Consider the following 17737-nt stretch of genomic DNA (forward strand, 5'->3'; position numbering starts at 1 on the left):
AAGACCCCACAAAGTATGCTACATTTGTTGAAGATTACTGCGGCCATGTCTGAGATTTACCTTTAACCCATTACAGCCTCTTTCTGGCCTGAGGCAAAACAGCCAAAACAACAGGTCACGCAGTCAATTATTATAAACTGACAAAACTGCTAAGGTAACAAATGTTGAAGCTCAAACTGGGGAAAAACCCCTTCGGCCTCTCCATTTAATTAACACGCACACACAGACATGCCAAAAAATTGAGTTAAAACTTTTTTTTTTGGGCTGCGGCATCAGCAGAGATGAGAGAGAGAGACTGAAGAGGGGTTAAGGTTGAGAGGGATGGAAAATTAATTTGGCGCCCTTTTGCCCGACGCTCTAACTCGCACATAAACTTCTAATTGGCAGCACATTCCGCATACGCCGCGTTGGCCCATGGAAAAACTTTTTGCACCCCAACCCCTGCGTGGAGGATGAGCCCTGCAAAAAGGGCGAAAGGGAAACACAACTTTGACGTTTTTGTGTGCAGAAAAGTTATAATAGATTTTTAGTTTCACTCACTTAGTTGAAAATATTTTAGAAATGGGCGGCGGGCAGCTGGGCGACCAGAAAAACCAATCATTTGTAGTTATGGTCCAAAAGTTGACTTTCAGCCCGCAATGTTCGCAGATTGAATTGAATTGTTTTCGGGGGGCTTGATGGTCATGTCCGGAAGAAGGTCACTCAATTTGCTGTCAATGGGAGTTTTGTGTAAATAGTTGTTGTTTTGAGTTTATCATGTGGTCAGGGTATCAATTTAATGTTAAATGCTGAATGTATTTTGAAGAGAAAATTGAGCTGTAGTTTTGCACAGAAATAAAATGTAAATTGTATATGTATTTCATTAAAGCTTATTTAATGTTTAAACACATATCTCTTTTATCAATAACTCTAAATCATTTTAATTTCTACTCACACTTTCTTTGATTAAAAAGCACTTTGAGGCTATGTAAGCAAACCTTTAAACTTTAAGCTTTAAACACTTGCCTAAGTAAATTCAATGGTTGTTTAAAATGTATTCTCCATTATTCATTGGCCTTATCAGTTTAATCTCCTGCAGCTTCTAAAACTCAATTATATTTGTTTATTCATTCCCAAAACTAATCCGGCTATTTAATGTCTTCAACTTGGTCAGCAGAAGCATATATATCTTGGCCAGAATTCCGCCGCCCCAAAGAAAACTTTGTTGTTCTGCTTTCTGGGTCTTGGGGTCTACTATGGTCCTCCTGGCTTTTCCCCCGCTTTTCCCGCTCGGCATTTTCTCGCCTGTCTCGAAAAACTTTCCCCTGGGCGTCATGCTGTCTGTGCTTGTGGCTTTTCGCTGCCAGTTTTATGGTCAACATTTTCCCACACCCCCAGCTCTCTCTCTCTCTTTTCCGCCTCTCCTGTTTTGCTTCTTGGTTCATATATCTTTAATTTTTTATGCTCGCCGTTATGTCAGCACATTTGCCATAGCATACTTTTCAGCAGCCACAAAACTTGAGTTGCTGTCATTAGCGGGAAAGATTCTCGAGAAGAAGAATGGCACAGAATGCACTTGAAAAATAAATTATAAAGAATATAATTAATTTTGATGACATTTAAAAAAACATTTATTTATTCATTAATAAAGAGCTAACAATTAAAATTAAGATCTAGAAACGGTGTTAGAGGACATATTTTTTGCTCTTTAAATATTCTTTGCTCTTTAAATATTTATAGCTTCTACTCTAAACAATTTGTTACATACTTGTAAATATTTTGTATTTCCCCGATATGTTTTAATTATAAAAAAGCATAAACATAATTAAGAAGACTCTGAAAGGAATAAGGAAGTTAATAAGGTAAGTTGTAAGACTTTAATATTTTAAATTTACTCTAAAATATATTACTTTATTATATATATATAGTTATATATATCATAGAATATTTATATGACCTTTTAAAGAATTCCCACTATTTAAAATTACCAACAATTAATTACTATTTATTTATTTATTAACTTAATTAAGACTTACCCATTTATTTCAGGTGCATCTCCTGGATTTTATTTGTGTGAGTTGACTGGTTTGTGGCCCATAACTGGGTCAACAATGGGAGCTCTTTGAGGTCCTTTCCCTCATTCCGCAGGACGTCTGCTTCTCCACCCCACCTCCTCTTGCTCCTTATCATCCTCCTCATCTTCCTTTGTGGTTATCCTGGCTGGCTCCTTTTAGCATTGTCGGGAACCATCGCCCGTTTACAAGTCAAGTGGCGGGCATAACACCAAAAAATTGTGTAACGAAAACAATTTATTTTGCTGTAGAACTTGACGTTTCCCTGCTGCTGAATGCCGGCTGCTCCACCTCCTCCTGTCATTGTCAGTTGGCCAGATTTGACAGCCAGATTCTGGACAGTGCCTGCCAATGCATGTGTTTGTTGTAGTTTTTTTCCTTCCACCAAATCTCTTTTATTAACACATTTCAACATGGCATTAAATGCAAGCATTTATTAAATTTGTTTTGTCAGTTAAATCCTTTTTGCGGTTTTAAAATGCCAAATCGCATTTATTTATTTATAATTGCATTTTGCTTTTATTTTGATTATGACGTGTAAATTTAAGTGCCTGCTAGGTTCTGTCCTATTGAATTTCCCTCACAGCCATTTGAGTAAAAAATATTTTAATTACTTTTCAATTGAGATAGGTATGGATTTTCCATTTGACACTCGTATTGAAGTATGACAAAGCATTTGCATTTGTTAAATATTTGCATTTATTGCATAATATTGGCTATCAAATATTTACATGTCATTGCACCCGAAGCGGGAAATAATTTTGGGCATAAATATTAAATGTTTTGCGGGCGATTGGCTTTGAATATTAATTGAAAGAGCATATTTGCGAGCATTTGTTTTATTGATTAAATTATTTGATTATTTGTAATTTAAAGCTGGCATTTAAAGTGACTTGCTTAAAGTGTTATTTTAAGTTGATTTCTTGTTGGATATTAAGCACAATTTATTTGCATAGATTTTTAAGCAAACTTTTAAAGTTATTATATCTTTAAAGGTTTGCTTAAAAAGCTATGTTTAATTGAAGCATAACCCTATTGAAATACTATTGATTTTTATTTAAGAAACAAATATTTTTTCATTTAGGATATTTTTAAAACTTGTGTGATTATTTTTCATGATAGAACATTATCTTAAATTGTTACTTTCAACTAAATGAATTCCCACAGTTTCATCAAAAAATCAGCAAGATTATTTGGCAAATATATACCATTATAGTAGATTTCTCAATCAATATATCCTCAACCATCTACCCATTGTTTAATATTGTCAAATTTACTGAAATTTGGTGCATATTTGACCTGCTGGCAAATGCATTTGCAACAGCTGGCAAACATTTTAGCCCACTGACCAAAACGTGACAATTTTGGCCAAGACAAGCATCGAAAAGCAGACAAACCAAGACTGTGGGCAAACATTGCAGCTACTTGGTTGTTGGCCAAAACCACTTGGCCATGTGTGTGTGCCAAGGCAGCTGTTCGCTTATTGTCAGTCGCTTGGCTTACAGCTCTCGGTATTTGCATAAAGATTCGATTGGAGATGAGGGGAAGCTGGACAAATAGCGCAAAGCTGCCGCAAAAATCAAGGAAATGCATATAGATGGCTCAAAAAAAACCCCCAAGAACTTTTACAGTCAAGAATAGAAAATGTACCATGAATTACTTTTAAAGATTTTATATATGTACTTATTCTTTGTATGTGGCTTATCCAAAAATCTATTTTCCATTAGAAATTTGATAATATTACATCTGTATAGATTAGCCAGATCAATGAAATTGAAATATATCCTCCGATGGATCAATGGCCTGCAGCACAGGCACAACAGGAAATGCAATGGTATTCATCTTGCCACCAATTTCATGAAACTCGTAGTGAATGTTTTTTTCAACAAAAACCACAGTATTGGTTTTCGTGGGTTTCCTAATGTTGTGACTACTGCTGTTGAATGTCCAGTTTCCAGCTTCCGGAATTCTGGTAACCAAATCAAAGCACTGGGCCAACTTCCCTGACCACACAGAGGTAGCATCAAAGTCCATCTTTTCTCGTTTATAAAGTGCCACTGCTTCGCTGAGGGTTCGAAAGGTACTCATTGTGATCACAGCAGTGGGTGTATCTCCGAAATAGTATTGGGGAAAGTCCAAGACAACTATTGGTGATCCTTTTATCCTGCGACCACATCGCTTTTTCGTATCTTCCTCATCGAATTCCTCCATGTGAACAGTTTGACATTTCAGGCGATCGATAATCTTTACTGATCTTAGATAACTCGGATGTTTTTGTATGCGCTCATCCATGGGTTCTAAGCCTTCTCGCAGCTTTTTGATCACTTCATCTCGGATGCATTCTTCCACCAGGAAACACACCACCTGACCACTTCCTATTGGATGCTTCAGATCCTTGATAATGATCTCCAGAGCCTTGTTTATATCTCCGCTGGCAAATAAGATCATTATTTGTGGCTTCACCCATTTCTTGTGGCTTCCATCAATTGGATAATGGTACTGAAGACGACGAAGTAAATGGGCATAAACATCACCACCTAAAACTTCATTGGCCATTGTATTTTCTAATGCGTTGAATTTTGAGATTGATTGATTTGTTTGTAAGTAGTTGCTGGAATATTTTAAACTTAAAAGAGAACTGTCGTAATATCAACCTTTCGCTTGCTATACAAACAAACTACACCCAGAGCACTTAGTACACTTAAAAATCAAACAAAAGTATGCGGAAATCGCTGGACCAGCCAGCAAACTATAAAAACTATGTGAAAAACTTGCTCAAATCAGCGTGGAAAACCGAAAGGCCGCATGAACTGAGTGCAAAAGATAAGCCTAATGAAGATTGCCAATTGGCCAATTGTTGCCACTCGGCAGCAGAGATTTTTGTGAGTATTTTTTGTTTCGCCTTTTAGGCAATGGCAAAAAAGAATTAGCAGCAATTAAAGGAAATTCGCAATGAAATGCGATAAGTGCGGCCGATATAAATGTGTTTGAAGTTTTACCATTTTTGTGGGGAAGGTGAAGTCAAAGTCGCTTGCAGCTTAGCTGTGTCGTTATGGCCTGCAAAAATTGGCTCAATGAAATGGAAAATGTGGCCATAAGTGGGTCAAATTGATTCTGATAAATGGCCAATGGCAGCACATAGAATTTAATGGCAATCTATTTCCTTATTGAGCTTTCTTTTCTAATGCCTCTTGTTTCTGTACATTTATCAGTTTAAATGAAAATGGCTTTCATTGACTTTTATTTGCAACAAAACTAACAATTTAATGGATTATATTTGAGTTTTTTGTGGTCAAAAAAGTCTTTATTTTAAAATATATTTAATGATTTTTAGTATTAATAAATGTTTCTCTTTCAGAAAACAAGGTTTTGTGCTAAATATGATTGAAAACCAAAAACACATACCTGAGTCAACCTTCATAATAAATTACTGCCTTTTTAGGCTCATAAAAATTACAAGTACCCTAATTAAAGTGCCATCACCATTCCCACACTCGCCTTATAAAGATGTACGTACATCATGTCACAATATTTTGACATCTTGCTGTCAGGCCTGAAATAATCACGGGCCCTTAATGAGATGCAAGACGAATGGGGGACCGCGTTTTTTTGATAAATTGATAAGGTCTTCGGCAGGTACAAATTACAGGCCAGCAAAGGTTGCCCCCGGTACTCAGACAAGCCCAATTAAAGTCGAATATGCATAATAAAAATCAGAAAAAAAAAACAAATGTGAGGAATACGAACAAAAAACAAAACCTAAACTTGTTGTGCATCTTGTGAATCGAGGCAGAAAAACTCAACAGAAGTAGCAACAGATTCTTCAAGGGCGATCGATTAACGCAAAACTGGTTTCAGAAAAGAAACCATATGGAAAATCGGGTAGCTGTGAGGGGCGTTGTAGGTGTCAAAGGCCCCCTTGCATCTCGATGAGTCAGTCTTCATTATGATTCCCACTTTTAATGGTCAAGGCCAAGTCACAGCAGCTCACGATCTGACAAATTGAGTTAATTTAAATATTTGGAGTAAGAGAAACAAATTGGTAACTTTACATTTCGATCGATGCCTTTTACCATTGTCAGTCGCCCACATGAATATTTTTTATTTAAGCCACTTAAATACAATGCGGAAATTGAGCACATAAACCTTATAAGGTTAGCAGACCTTTAGCTGCATTTAAAATTCAATGTTTTTATGCCATTATGATGGGTATTTATGTTTCCCATTGTTTATTTTGTTGTCCAAAACACCCAATAAAAAAATTAAGTCTATAAATTTCATTAATTTTAACATTATAATAGTTGGTTTTACTACAGTACATTTTCAATTGTACATTTTTTCCCTTTCCCTTTTATTCAGCCCACAAATTCCTGTCACTTTAATAAATATTAAAATATATATGAAATGCAGATGGATTAAAAGAGGAAAGTAAATGCATTAATTGCCATAATATTGTATAAAAGCGTGCACGCATTGTGTGCAGTCTGCAACAATGTTGCAATTGCCATCAATTAAATGAAAATCCTCAACAATTTGCATGGCCATGCAAATTATGCTCAACAGGCGGGAAAAAAGCCAATTCCGATGATGCCGGGATGTAACAAAAGAAAAAATCGGAAAATAACAGCAACAAAGAAAGATAACTTTAAGAAGCCGAAGTGTGTATACACTTGGATCATGGGTTGGAATGTGAAATTGATCATAATTAAGTCAAAGATGCAAGTCATAGTTATAGCACTTACCCTTTTCCTCCTGTTAATTCCTTCCAGTGTAAATTTATATATTTGGTAACTCCAAAAAGGCTTTTTATAGTGTTATCGAAGCAATTATCCATATTGTATTGGTCAGGTTATATATTTGGGGTCGCATGGTTATCACTATCACTATCATTTCCACTATCACTTGAGATGTTAACTCGGTGAAGGCCACGTACAGAATGAGGCGCGAGCGGCGGCTGCGCCTGGTATTTATAGTCTCCGAGCAAAGAGAACAGAGTAAGTGAGAGAGAGAGAGAGAGCAAGCGATACCACTAGAAAGAGGTATCTCTATAGAGATACTCATAGAGAGTGAAAGAGAAAGAGGCAGAGGGAGAGGGACGACAGAGAGTCAGAGATTTGGTGAAATTATACTCAGAGTTTTGCATTTTTATTTAGGATCGAATCAATGACAGCTATATAATATAGTCGTCCGATTTTAATAAAATGAAAACCGAAGTTATAAAATAATACAAAACAGCTTTACATCAAAACAAAATTAAAACGATATTAAAAACTAGAAACGATATTATTTGTTTTCTAAAATTTTTCGATCCTTCCTCTGACAGCGATATATAGCTATATAGTTCTTCGATCCGGCCCGTTATGACTTATGGGTATACATGTGAGATTATAAACTGAAGAGTTTTATTCAAACAAACTATTTAACGTAGAAACGGATATGGCCAGATCGACTCTGATGTTGATTCAGATCAAGAATATACATCCTTTATATGGTTGGAAATGATTTACTGCGTTGCAAACTACTGATTAAAGTTAAAATACCCTGCAAGGGTATAACATAAGTAAGGTAAAATGAAAATGAAAACTTTAGTTGCACAGAAATTGACGTAACGTTCATTTAATTTGCAGGCGAAAGGCCATGCAAAAATAAGTAAAAAACCAGACGTTCAGCTTACTTTCTAAAAACGAAATGGAAAGTTGTCAGTGTGATGAAGGAAATCACTCGAGGATATTTAAATATCGAAAGAGGAACTCAAAGATAGATCAGCCTTAAAGTTTATTTACCTGAAGAGGCTAAAATATGGCAAATATTTGTATATATTTTATAATTAATTAATTATAAGCAATTGACATATTGGTTGTACAATATATAAATAATAGGTAAACTACATATTCCTGTTATATCAGCTTTAAAGTTTTCTCTACCGTGCCATATTCATAATTGAGCTATTATTTTAAAATCTGAGTAATCTGACCTTAAAAGAGATAATGAAACCCATTTTAAACCAACTACCAAATTTAATTAATAAAATGTTTCAAGAAATATCTGATGACAGACTTCCCAAGATATTTTAGCTATAAAATTATCTCCCTTTTTTAATACATTTATTTTTCCCAGACCTCTTCAATTAGTAAATCCCAGTATCATTATCATGGGCTTATCTATCAATTCAAGTAAAATGATAACAACATTTTGGCCCCTCTTTAAAAAGCGTAAGTGTATGACACCAGCAGAAAATATAACATTAAAATACAGAATAAAGATTCTTAAATAAATTAAATATAGAATAATGGTGAACAAAATTTATTTTAATTTAAATTAATTACTCTAAGATTTATATGCCTTCCCTTCAATATTTAAACATTAAGCAAGTGTCATATAGGCATTATCAGCATACTACCAATTAATCGAAACTTGTCACAGTGCCTTATCAGTAAATACATATATTTGAGAAGTAAGGCCAATTGATTTGAGGAACTCCGCATACAGTTGTCAATGGGATACCGTCTAGTGCGGATCGTAAAAATATTTCGGAAATAATGGCCGCCATACGATCCGTAATCGTTTTCATTATTTTGCTAAAAGTGCTCCTTATTATCTATCTCGTAACTCCCAGTGAAACGGAATTTGAAGAGAAAACTATCTTGAAGGATGAAAACTTTACGAACGTGGAACACTTAATGGACTTTACTAACTTCACATATACCATAGAACAACCATCTTGCGGATTGCAAACCCAAGGATTAATCCTGATCCACTCGGCACCGAATCACTTTGAAAAGCGTTCCGTGATAAGGGAAACCTGGGGTGGCTTTAATTCCTTACAAGATTCTCCTCTGCGGTTGATATTTGCTCTGGGAGCCGTTCAAAATGATTCGATGCTAACATCACTGGTTGAGGAACACTCTCTCTACGGGGATCTACTTCAGGGTAACTTTATAGACACTTATGTGAATATTACCTACAAGCATGTGATGGTACTCAAGTGGTTTAATTCGCACTGTAACCATGCCAAGTTGCTAATGAAAATCGATGACGATATATTTGTGAATACCAAGATACTCTGGGATAATTTAGTAGAGCCTGTGAAAGCCACCAATACAATCTTGGATTATATTGTACAACAAAGAGACAATGTATTGTTTTGTTCACTGAATCCAAATCCTCTAGTGATACGATCCCTTAAATCCAAATGGCACGTAAGTTTAGACGAATATCCCGATAGTCATTATCCTGACTTTTGTCCAGGCTTCACGGTAATTTATAGCCCGGATGTGGCCAGGAAACTGTACGAAGAGGTTCAAAAATCACCCTACTTTCGATTGGATGACGTTTACATCACGGGAATAATGTCGAAGCGTGCAAATATCACGATCACTGACCTCAAGCCCTTTGTCCTGTATCCCGGAAAGACGAAAAAGAAGCTGCTGAGTGGCGAAATTCCAGTGTCAGCAATGGATTTCCTGGTTTCCTGGCATAAAATCGAAGCCGAGGAGATGAGAACTCTGTGGACTCTGTTCGCCGGCGGCCAGTAATCGGATTCAAGAGCCATGGGCCCCAGGGCCTTCCTCAATCTACCAGCTCCAATTCATTGCAAGTCAAGTGCGTTCAATTTCCTTCGGCCCTCATCAATATAAATCACAACAAAGGGCCCTTGGCAACTGGCTTTTGACATTGTTTACCTCATCAGTTCGTGGAGTCCCTTACATCTACTTGACTGATGTTCCCATCCATTGTTTTTTTCTGGACCAGTTGCCGGGCTCGCCTTTTGATGGATGCGTTTCAGGCAGCTGTTTTTGGCCAACAATGGAGCAAAATAGGACGGAATAGTGATGTCCATAAGCCAAACGGACACTCAACTTCATATTTTGGGGGGCTATGAACTTGGCCAAGTGAGGAGTACATATCAATTTTACCCTTCTGTCAGCATCAACTGGTGTGTTTTGGATTAAAATCTCATCATACATACAGCCTTTTAAAACCTATTAAAGACTTAAATTATTTAGAAACTGGTTAGATTTTGATTCAGTTTTGTGCTAGAAAGAATCTTATATTACCTAGTGCGAACTTATAAATATAATTAAATGATAATTAAAATCTTAAGCTAACTAAGGGTATTTCATATAAAAATGTAAATATACTTATTGATGATAATCTAATCAAACAAAGCGTCTATTATAGTAAACTATGTTCTTAAAAGTACTTCAAGATAATGTTTATTTAATGAATGAAAAGAAAACCTACAGTTACCTCTTAAAAATCAATAGTTTTTCATTTAATTATTTAATAATACCCAGGCAATAATTTCTAAAGTTTCGTTGTCAAGCCATGACATTAAGCTCAATTTGTGATTCGCGTCTTATCTCATTGGCCATATCTTGTTCGCAGTTTTGCATCGCCTCACTGAAGTTTCCATTGAGGTTGGCAATTTGAATTGCAAAATGAAAACGAAGCCGAGACGCTTATCGGCCAGTATTTATCTTTTGACGGTAGCTGGTTGGGTAAATATTGTCCAGGGCATAAGCACTCCGTATCTCTCAGTTCGTATCTGATTCTGTATCTATGTCTTTTTTTCGAACCCGCCATTCTCTGGCCAAAACAGCTGCAGGCCAAAGTGTCAAAATATATGCACAATCTGGTGTTGCATATATGCAAATTATTGTCACTTCAATATACGAATTACTCTTTTAATTTTCTTCAGCAAGACAAGCGACATGTTGTAATACTTCACAGCCATTAATTATTATATTTAACATTTTTGAGTGACTCATCATGAAAGAAAGATTTTTTTTAAGTAGAGAAATACATAATACATTCATTAATAGTAAAAGCAATAAGGCAGCAGAATCATTAAATATGTAATTAATGTATAAATAATTAAAGGAGGATACTCATTTACTGGATAATTCATTTATAAATATGTACTTATAAAAGGAGAATCATTTACTGAATAAATAATTTATAAGTATTATAGAACTCTTTCTCATTATATTAAATTAATAAGTATTTGATGAAGGAGATTAATTTAATTCTTAGTTATTTTTATTAAAATTTATAACAACAAAGGAAATAATGCAAGCAATATCAATTCTAAAAGTTCTCTGAAATAACTGATATAAAAAATATATTATATTTAAATAATTAAATGATTGTCACGTAAACAATGACATTGCGATTTTCATTTTTAATTAAATTTTTAGCTGTTAGCTTTTGGATATTACTAAGTGTATGTTTCTTTATAGCGTTTTATCACTTATATGGTGCCAAAAATTAAAGATAAACCCACCTTTGGATCAACTTTGCTAAGACAAAGACAAAACTCCTTGCTTTATTGATTAGACTTCCTTATGGAATGTTCAAAAGTGTTACTTATTTTGAGTGAAATATATTTAGCAAATATAAAAGATAATAAATAAAACCAAGAAAATATAATATGAAGTTCTAAAAATTTTATTTTTAAATATTTTTCAAAGCATAAAAATTGCTTTATTTATTGCTTTCTTTTGTTTTCTTGTAAAATAGATTTACGTATTTCCATTGTCTTGGTTTATTTTTACAAAAATCCGCTTTTCGTTTAATATATTTGCCGTATCTCAGTTTTCGCTTGCCATCGATCAACAAGGAGTGGCACATATTTTCCGGGCCATGAAAAATAAAAGCACAATCACCCCTTCCCTTGGGTTCTCCTTTTTTATACCCTTACAGGGTATTATAGTTTTAGTCAAAAGCTTGTAACACTAGGAAAAAATTATTTCCGAGCCTATAAATATATATAAATTTATATTTATTATTATTAACAGCAAAGTCGATCTGGGCATCTCCGCAGAAAAACAAAGCTTTCAAATTTTTTAAAATTTTCAAAATAAGATAGGGATACAATTTTTAAATTGAGTTTGCAGATTTATTAACCTAATAAAAACTGGGAAAGCTTTCCTAATTAAAATAAAGTCTTTTTGGATCTGTTATTAGTTTTTTAAACTTTGGTTTGTTGAAAAAAAATATCTAAAAATCTCTATTCAAAGAATGCAAATAAGGTTACTTAGGATCGATTGACGATTTTAATTGCAAAGAGCAAGGGTATATAATTTTCGGCTTCTCAAAATTTCTTTCCTTTCCAGCATTTTTTTTTTTTTTTTAATTTTCCTTTTTATTTTATTTTTTGTTTGACAGGAACAATGCCGCTTTTCTTGCCTTCAGTCATCATATTATTTTCAGTACCGCCTTGTTCCATGTAGTTAGCCATTTTCCGTATGTGAGAACCGTTTTTCCTTTTTTTTGTTTTCAGCTTTTTCATTCGATTTTTATTTTTTCTTTGCCCTTTTTGAGTTCCGTTCCGTTCCGTTCTCTGAGCGAAGCAACAACAATGGATGGGCAACCCAAAAACGAGCATCCATTTTCGATTTTTCATCAATGGCGGGCCCTTCTTCCTTTCTGGCTTGACTTATTTCTTTGCCGGTTGATGTTTTTTCTCCTTTTTTGAAGCTTTTTGGAGATATTGTACGGTGCATTTTTATTGGAACGCTTTTGGCTGTTTTTTGTGGGATGAGGAGGGAAATCGACGAAGGAAGGGGGGCACTTTTTCCCTTTGGCTTTTTGTGACTGGTTCCTGGCCATTGTTTACTTCCGTTTCCGGTCGGCAAAAGGACCGGCAGGGCAGAGTTTCGAGGGTATTGCCATATGCAAATATTTTCGACATGATTGCATTTTGCTCTCTTTTGATTCCCTTCCCTTTGTGTGTGTGCCAGTGTGTGTTTGGGTTGACTTTTTGTTGTTAATCGAATTGATGAAATTAAAAATATATAACTGCATCGGAACGAAATGAAAAATTTAAAGGGTAATGGAGGACATTTTCCCCCTGGCTTTATTCTTTTATCTCTTTTAAAGCATTTGTCATGTCGCTTTCTAAGGAAAAAGGACTCTCGTATGTCGCTTAAATGTAATTAAATGAGTTTGTTTATTTTAGAAAATGTACTTTTGCTTTTTCACGCGCTTTTAAGCAAATTTTGAGGCTCTTTTTCGCGCTTTTTTTTTGGTGTTCGTGTGGCCTAATTAAGTAAAAATATTTACCCACGTGCCGCCTCAACCCCACACACACACACACACTTTTCGCATCTTAACGTTTGCCTTTTTAAACGCTCTTAAAATGCTTAGCCCTTGTGCTCTTGGGTGATTTTCATTTTATGCCATGTAAATAAAAATTAAAACGAGCTCACTTTTCGCCCGCCTCTCGCGTGTATAATTTCCTTCTCTTTGTTTTATTTCGGGTGGAACTTTTTAAGCGGTTTTTTTGTGACGCGTGTTTAATTTTTAAAGACTTTGTTTTCGGCGGTTGGGTGTTGGAGACCCTTGGAAATTATGTTTATACAGGCACTGAAAAATTTAACTTTTTTTGTGAGTTGCCATATCCTTAACAAATGCAACTGATTCCTTTGGGATTTCTGGGTTACTTGGCTAACAAATCTTTTGGCTAATTCGTTACATGACTTTATGTCTACTTTTAATCGTTTACTTAACTTTTGTGGATTTTTTAAGACTTTTTCATGATTGGTTCATAGATAAGATTAATTACAATGAACAATGTTGAAGAAAAACAAACCTAATTCTGATAATTTAATATGTGAAATAAGTTTTTAATCAAAAAGCTATTATTATTAGAAAACTAAAACATTATTAATAATTAATGTTGTAAATAATACATTAAATGCTATTCAGCTGTCAAAGAAATAGAATAAACCAAGTGTCATCATCAAATGAAAGCAAGCTACTTAAGTAAGCCAATGTAAAACCGGAAAAGGAGGTTAGGGAAGAGAAAATATAACCAATCGATAAATGCATGTGTTGGGCAGATATGGAAAAATAGCAAGGGGAAAACGATTTAAGCCAGGTAGGGGGTTATAACCAACAGAAAGCCGGCTTCAAAGCACAAAGAAAGAGAGGTACTAACCCAAAGAGAGAGAAAGGGGAAACGAAGGAGAGACAGGATGAAGCCAAAAGCTATGAGGGAATGGTAAGTTGACTTACTCCAATTGGTATTGGCATATTGGCCAAAGTTTTCCAACGCTAAAGTGGATTGCCTCTTGATTAATTAAAAGCTCCTTTGATGCTCCTGCTGCTCTTTGTGTGTTCACCTTTTCGAACCTGTATTTTCTTCTATTTCCCCCTTTTCTATTTACCACCTTCTATGTCCTTTCAGTTCAAACTTCAACTCAGGTCCATGGCTCACAGTTTGGCAGTGATATTGACAAAAGTCTTTGGTAGCTGTCAAGGACATTATTGAGATGCACATTCACATCCACAGAAAGGGTTAAGGAAGCAGTACAGATGGGTTTAATATAAAATTACTACGATTTATCAGATGCAACAGGTTGGGAGTAATGTTTAAAATAATTTTATAAACTTTAAAGCATTTACATAATATAATAATTTATAAAACTTGGAAAGAGTAGTTACTAAACTATGCATAAAATACAAAAGTAACTTCTTAGAATTCAATTCAATACTGTATTTATTGTACTTCTTTAAATTATATAAATAAATTAATCATTAAAAGCTAAAATATTGAATTATATTTGGCTTTAAGTTTCTATTATTTTGTCATCATCTGTAAAACTTTCAAGAACGGGAAAGCTATCAACGGCAAATGGGGAGAACCAAAAAGTGTCCTCAAAGTCCTATGCAAAATGTGTGCCAATTTGTGTGTTTGTATTTGGTGTCCTTTGCTAATGGTTTGTCCTGGCTCCTCCTTTTACTCTCTCTCTCTCTCTCTTCCTTCCAATTTGCGTAGCAAAGCGTAAATCAATTGCTTGCCAAAGGAGCAAAGGATGCAGCCAAAAGGTTCAATTTTCGGGGCTGAAGAACAACTAAAACTAATTGCTTTAAGGTCATGCTAACTGGAGATTAACCAGGAAATTCAAGCAAACTCATGCTCAACCAAATATAGACATGAGATAATCGAATCAACCAGAAATTGACCGCAAAAACTTGACCAAAAATGTCTAATAAGGCAATAAAAAACAAGAAAGGAAGCCAGCTTCGGAAAGCCGAAGATTGTATACCCTTGCAGACCGAAATTCGATCACTAGAGTTAATACAATATTAATTATATATATTTATGTTAAAAAACAATAATGAAATGCCTGCATTCATTAACCCTATTTTCCTCTATTTTTAACGATCGTTTGTATAGCAACTATATGATATAGTAGTCCGATTTTTATAAAATTTTACACAAAATTCTAGATTAATATATAATAAATATCAAATTTGATGAAAATCTGTTGAAAACTGGAAAAGTTATGATTTGTTTTTCTTAAAATTTTCCGATCGTTCATATCACAGTTATATATATGTATATATGTATATAGTCTACCGATTCGCCATGCTTCGACTTACATGTATACTAGTAAAGTTATATAGAAAAATAACTCCATAATTTTATAGCTTGCTCTTAAATTTGTTCCAAAACAAATCTCGCACATCAGTGCATATGATTCCCAACTGGTTCTAACATCCCCAGAACGAAGTGACTGCTGCCGGCCAAGTTTCAGAAATGTGTTGTGTTACAAAAGTTGCAAGTCATTGTGTATTAGTGTTCAAAATTAGTAACTGATAATACATACTTGCTGGTCATAGATACTTACAGATCATAGTTACTTACTGGTCATAGATACTTACTGATCAGAGTAACATAATGCTCATAGTTACTTATCGATTGTAGTTAAACTAAATAGCGCGCTGCTCCTCTCTGTCGCTCCCCCTCTCTCGCTATGTTAGTCGCTCTATGTTAATCTCTAGAGGCAGCTCCTCTCCCGCCCACTCACACTCACTTTCTCTGCTCCTCTCTTTCCTCGGGGACTATAAATAGAGGCGCTAAGGCCGCGCGCGATTCAGTCTGTCCTAGGGGTACCTAGTGTTAACATCTCAAGTGATAGTGATTACCTTTCGATCCCAAAACTATGACGTGGGCAATGCAATACATCTGGATGACCAGGAAGAAGCTCACTTTGGATGGAGTCACCCAATATTGGTCGCTACACTGTAAGGAAGTAAACAATGACGTGTCCTCTACTGCGGTAAGTCTTAACCATGACATTTATATTATGTATGAAGAAGCTATTGGTGGTATCAGACCTAGGTATAGCCTTTATATTCCAATTTATTTTCCTATTGCCATGGTCCTATATGCATACTTAAAAACTTTCTGATATTTTCAGATACTTTAGTAACTGATTATTGTTACTTACTGTTCATAGATACTTACTGATCACAGTTACTTAATGTTAATTAATGTTAAAAATACATACTAATCCTCTACATTTAACAAACGTTTCTCTTGCAGTTTTATAGTATTCCGATTTTCAAAAAACTAAAAACGATTTTCTATAATAATAAAAGATAGCTTTGAATAAAATAAGATAAAAATATGTTAAAAACTGTAAAAGTTATCCTTTTTTTCTAAAATTTTCCGATTATTCTTATGTCAGCTAGATGATAAATCGTCCGATCTGGTCTGTTCAGATTTATATAATAGTGAGAGTATATATAGAAGACTAACTGCAAAGATTTATTGAGATATAAAGGAACTAGTTTTCGAAGAAACGAACAGATGGACGGACAGACAGACAAGAATATATATACTTTATATGGTCGGAGATGACTGACTCACTGCGTTTCAAACTTCTGACTGAAATTATAATACCCTGTAAGGGTATCAAACGGAGCAACAAGTAAATGTGGCATTAAGATGGCGTGACCAGATATTGCATGAGAATCGATAAAACACGAACATGAATGGGAACCAAAGTGGGTTGTATTCGAACATTGAATCGAACTAAGATTGAGCTAACGGGGTGAAATCATGAAACATGATCACGATAGTGTTTATAACTTAATTTTAATTCTTTATAAACCAGCAAATAGGAGAACATTTGGCTCCTTTTATATGAGTTTCTATACTAAATATTAAAAATTATATATCATAATGTAGAGTAATTTAATAAGCCAATTTTATATACTCTGTTCTTGGTTTAAGTATAGTAAAAGACTTAAAATACTTTCATTATGTATAGTAAGTACCTCTGATTAATGTCATTAACCATTTGTCACATCTCCTTAACCAACTTACTCTGAATCCTGGCCAGATACTTGAAATGGCCAACTCATCTTCGCTCCTATCAATTCAAGACATTCCCCAACCAAAACAAAAGCCTCCACACACAGTCCTGACCATCATTAACATGAGCAAGGCAGAAGACCAGATTATATATATATGTATATATGTTATATATATAAAGACCTGTTGTCCCCTTGAAATACAGTAAGAGAAATATATGTAGCTTTGATATTGTAAATAAGTTTCTTTGACATACCAAATATTAAATTTTATAATGAATATTAAAATATTAACTAAATAAATAATATATAGTTTTTGAATAAGGATTCTACCCGAGGAATACATAATCCAAAATTGAAAATGAAGTTTTTCTTAAATCAAAAGTCACCCTTAATTGAAGAAATTTATAAATAAATTTATTTTAATATATGAAAAATAATCGAACTAATATTAAGCATTAAAATAACTTACAGATAAATTTATTTCCAAGAAAGCCTTTAAAAATCTTGTATATTTTTTCCCCAGTGTACATTTTATATCCGTGGAAGTGCCAAACCGGTCCAGGAGTCCAGAA

The 17737-nt window shown here is 34.5% G+C and overlaps 2 protein-coding genes across 4 annotated transcripts; one reads left to right on the plus strand and one right to left on the minus strand.

The window, feature by feature from the left end:
* Positions 1-3707: 3707 nt before the first annotated feature.
* Positions 3708-4723, minus strand: LOC110182686 (uncharacterized). Its single transcript, XM_020950779.2, has one exon. It carries the CDS (start codon positions 4605-4607, stop codon positions 3816-3818), a length of 792 nt encoding a protein of 263 aa, XP_020806438.1. The 5' UTR covers positions 4608-4723; the 3' UTR covers positions 3708-3815.
* Positions 4724-8554: 3831 nt separating this feature from the next.
* On the plus strand, positions 8555-10073 carry LOC110182684 (beta-1,3-galactosyltransferase 5-like). Of its 3 annotated transcripts, none has more exons than XM_086832602.1 (2): positions 8555-9250; positions 9319-9511. In XM_086832602.1, the coding sequence occupies exons 1-2, from the start codon at positions 8591-8593 to the stop codon at positions 9379-9381; spliced, it is 723 nt and encodes a 240-aa protein (XP_086688728.1). In that variant the 5' UTR covers positions 8555-8590; the 3' UTR covers positions 9382-9511. The 3 variants fall into 3 exon arrangements, with proteins under 3 accessions (XP_086688728.1, XP_086688730.1, XP_020806435.2); XM_086832604.1 differs by having other exon boundaries at positions 9300-9440; XM_020950776.2 differs by having other exon boundaries at positions 8555-10073.
* The last annotated feature ends 7664 nt before the right edge of the window (positions 10074-17737 follow it).

Source organism: Drosophila serrata, unplaced genomic scaffold (assembly GCF_035046125.1).
Source record: "Drosophila serrata isolate PLE 108 unplaced genomic scaffold, ASM3504612v1 contig_249, whole genome shotgun sequence".
NCBI lineage: Eukaryota > Metazoa > Arthropoda > Insecta > Diptera > Drosophilidae > Drosophila > Drosophila serrata.

What these genes read in the sequence shown, in the direction of transcription:
- LOC110182684 (XM_020950776.2), top strand. Translation starts at nt 8,591, where the DNA reads ATGGCCGCCATACGATCCGTAATCGTTTTCATTATTTTGCTAAAAGTG.
- LOC110182686 (XM_020950779.2), bottom strand. Translation starts at nt 4,607, where the DNA reads ATGGCCAATGAAGTTTTAGGTGGTGATGTTTATGCCCATTTACTTCGT.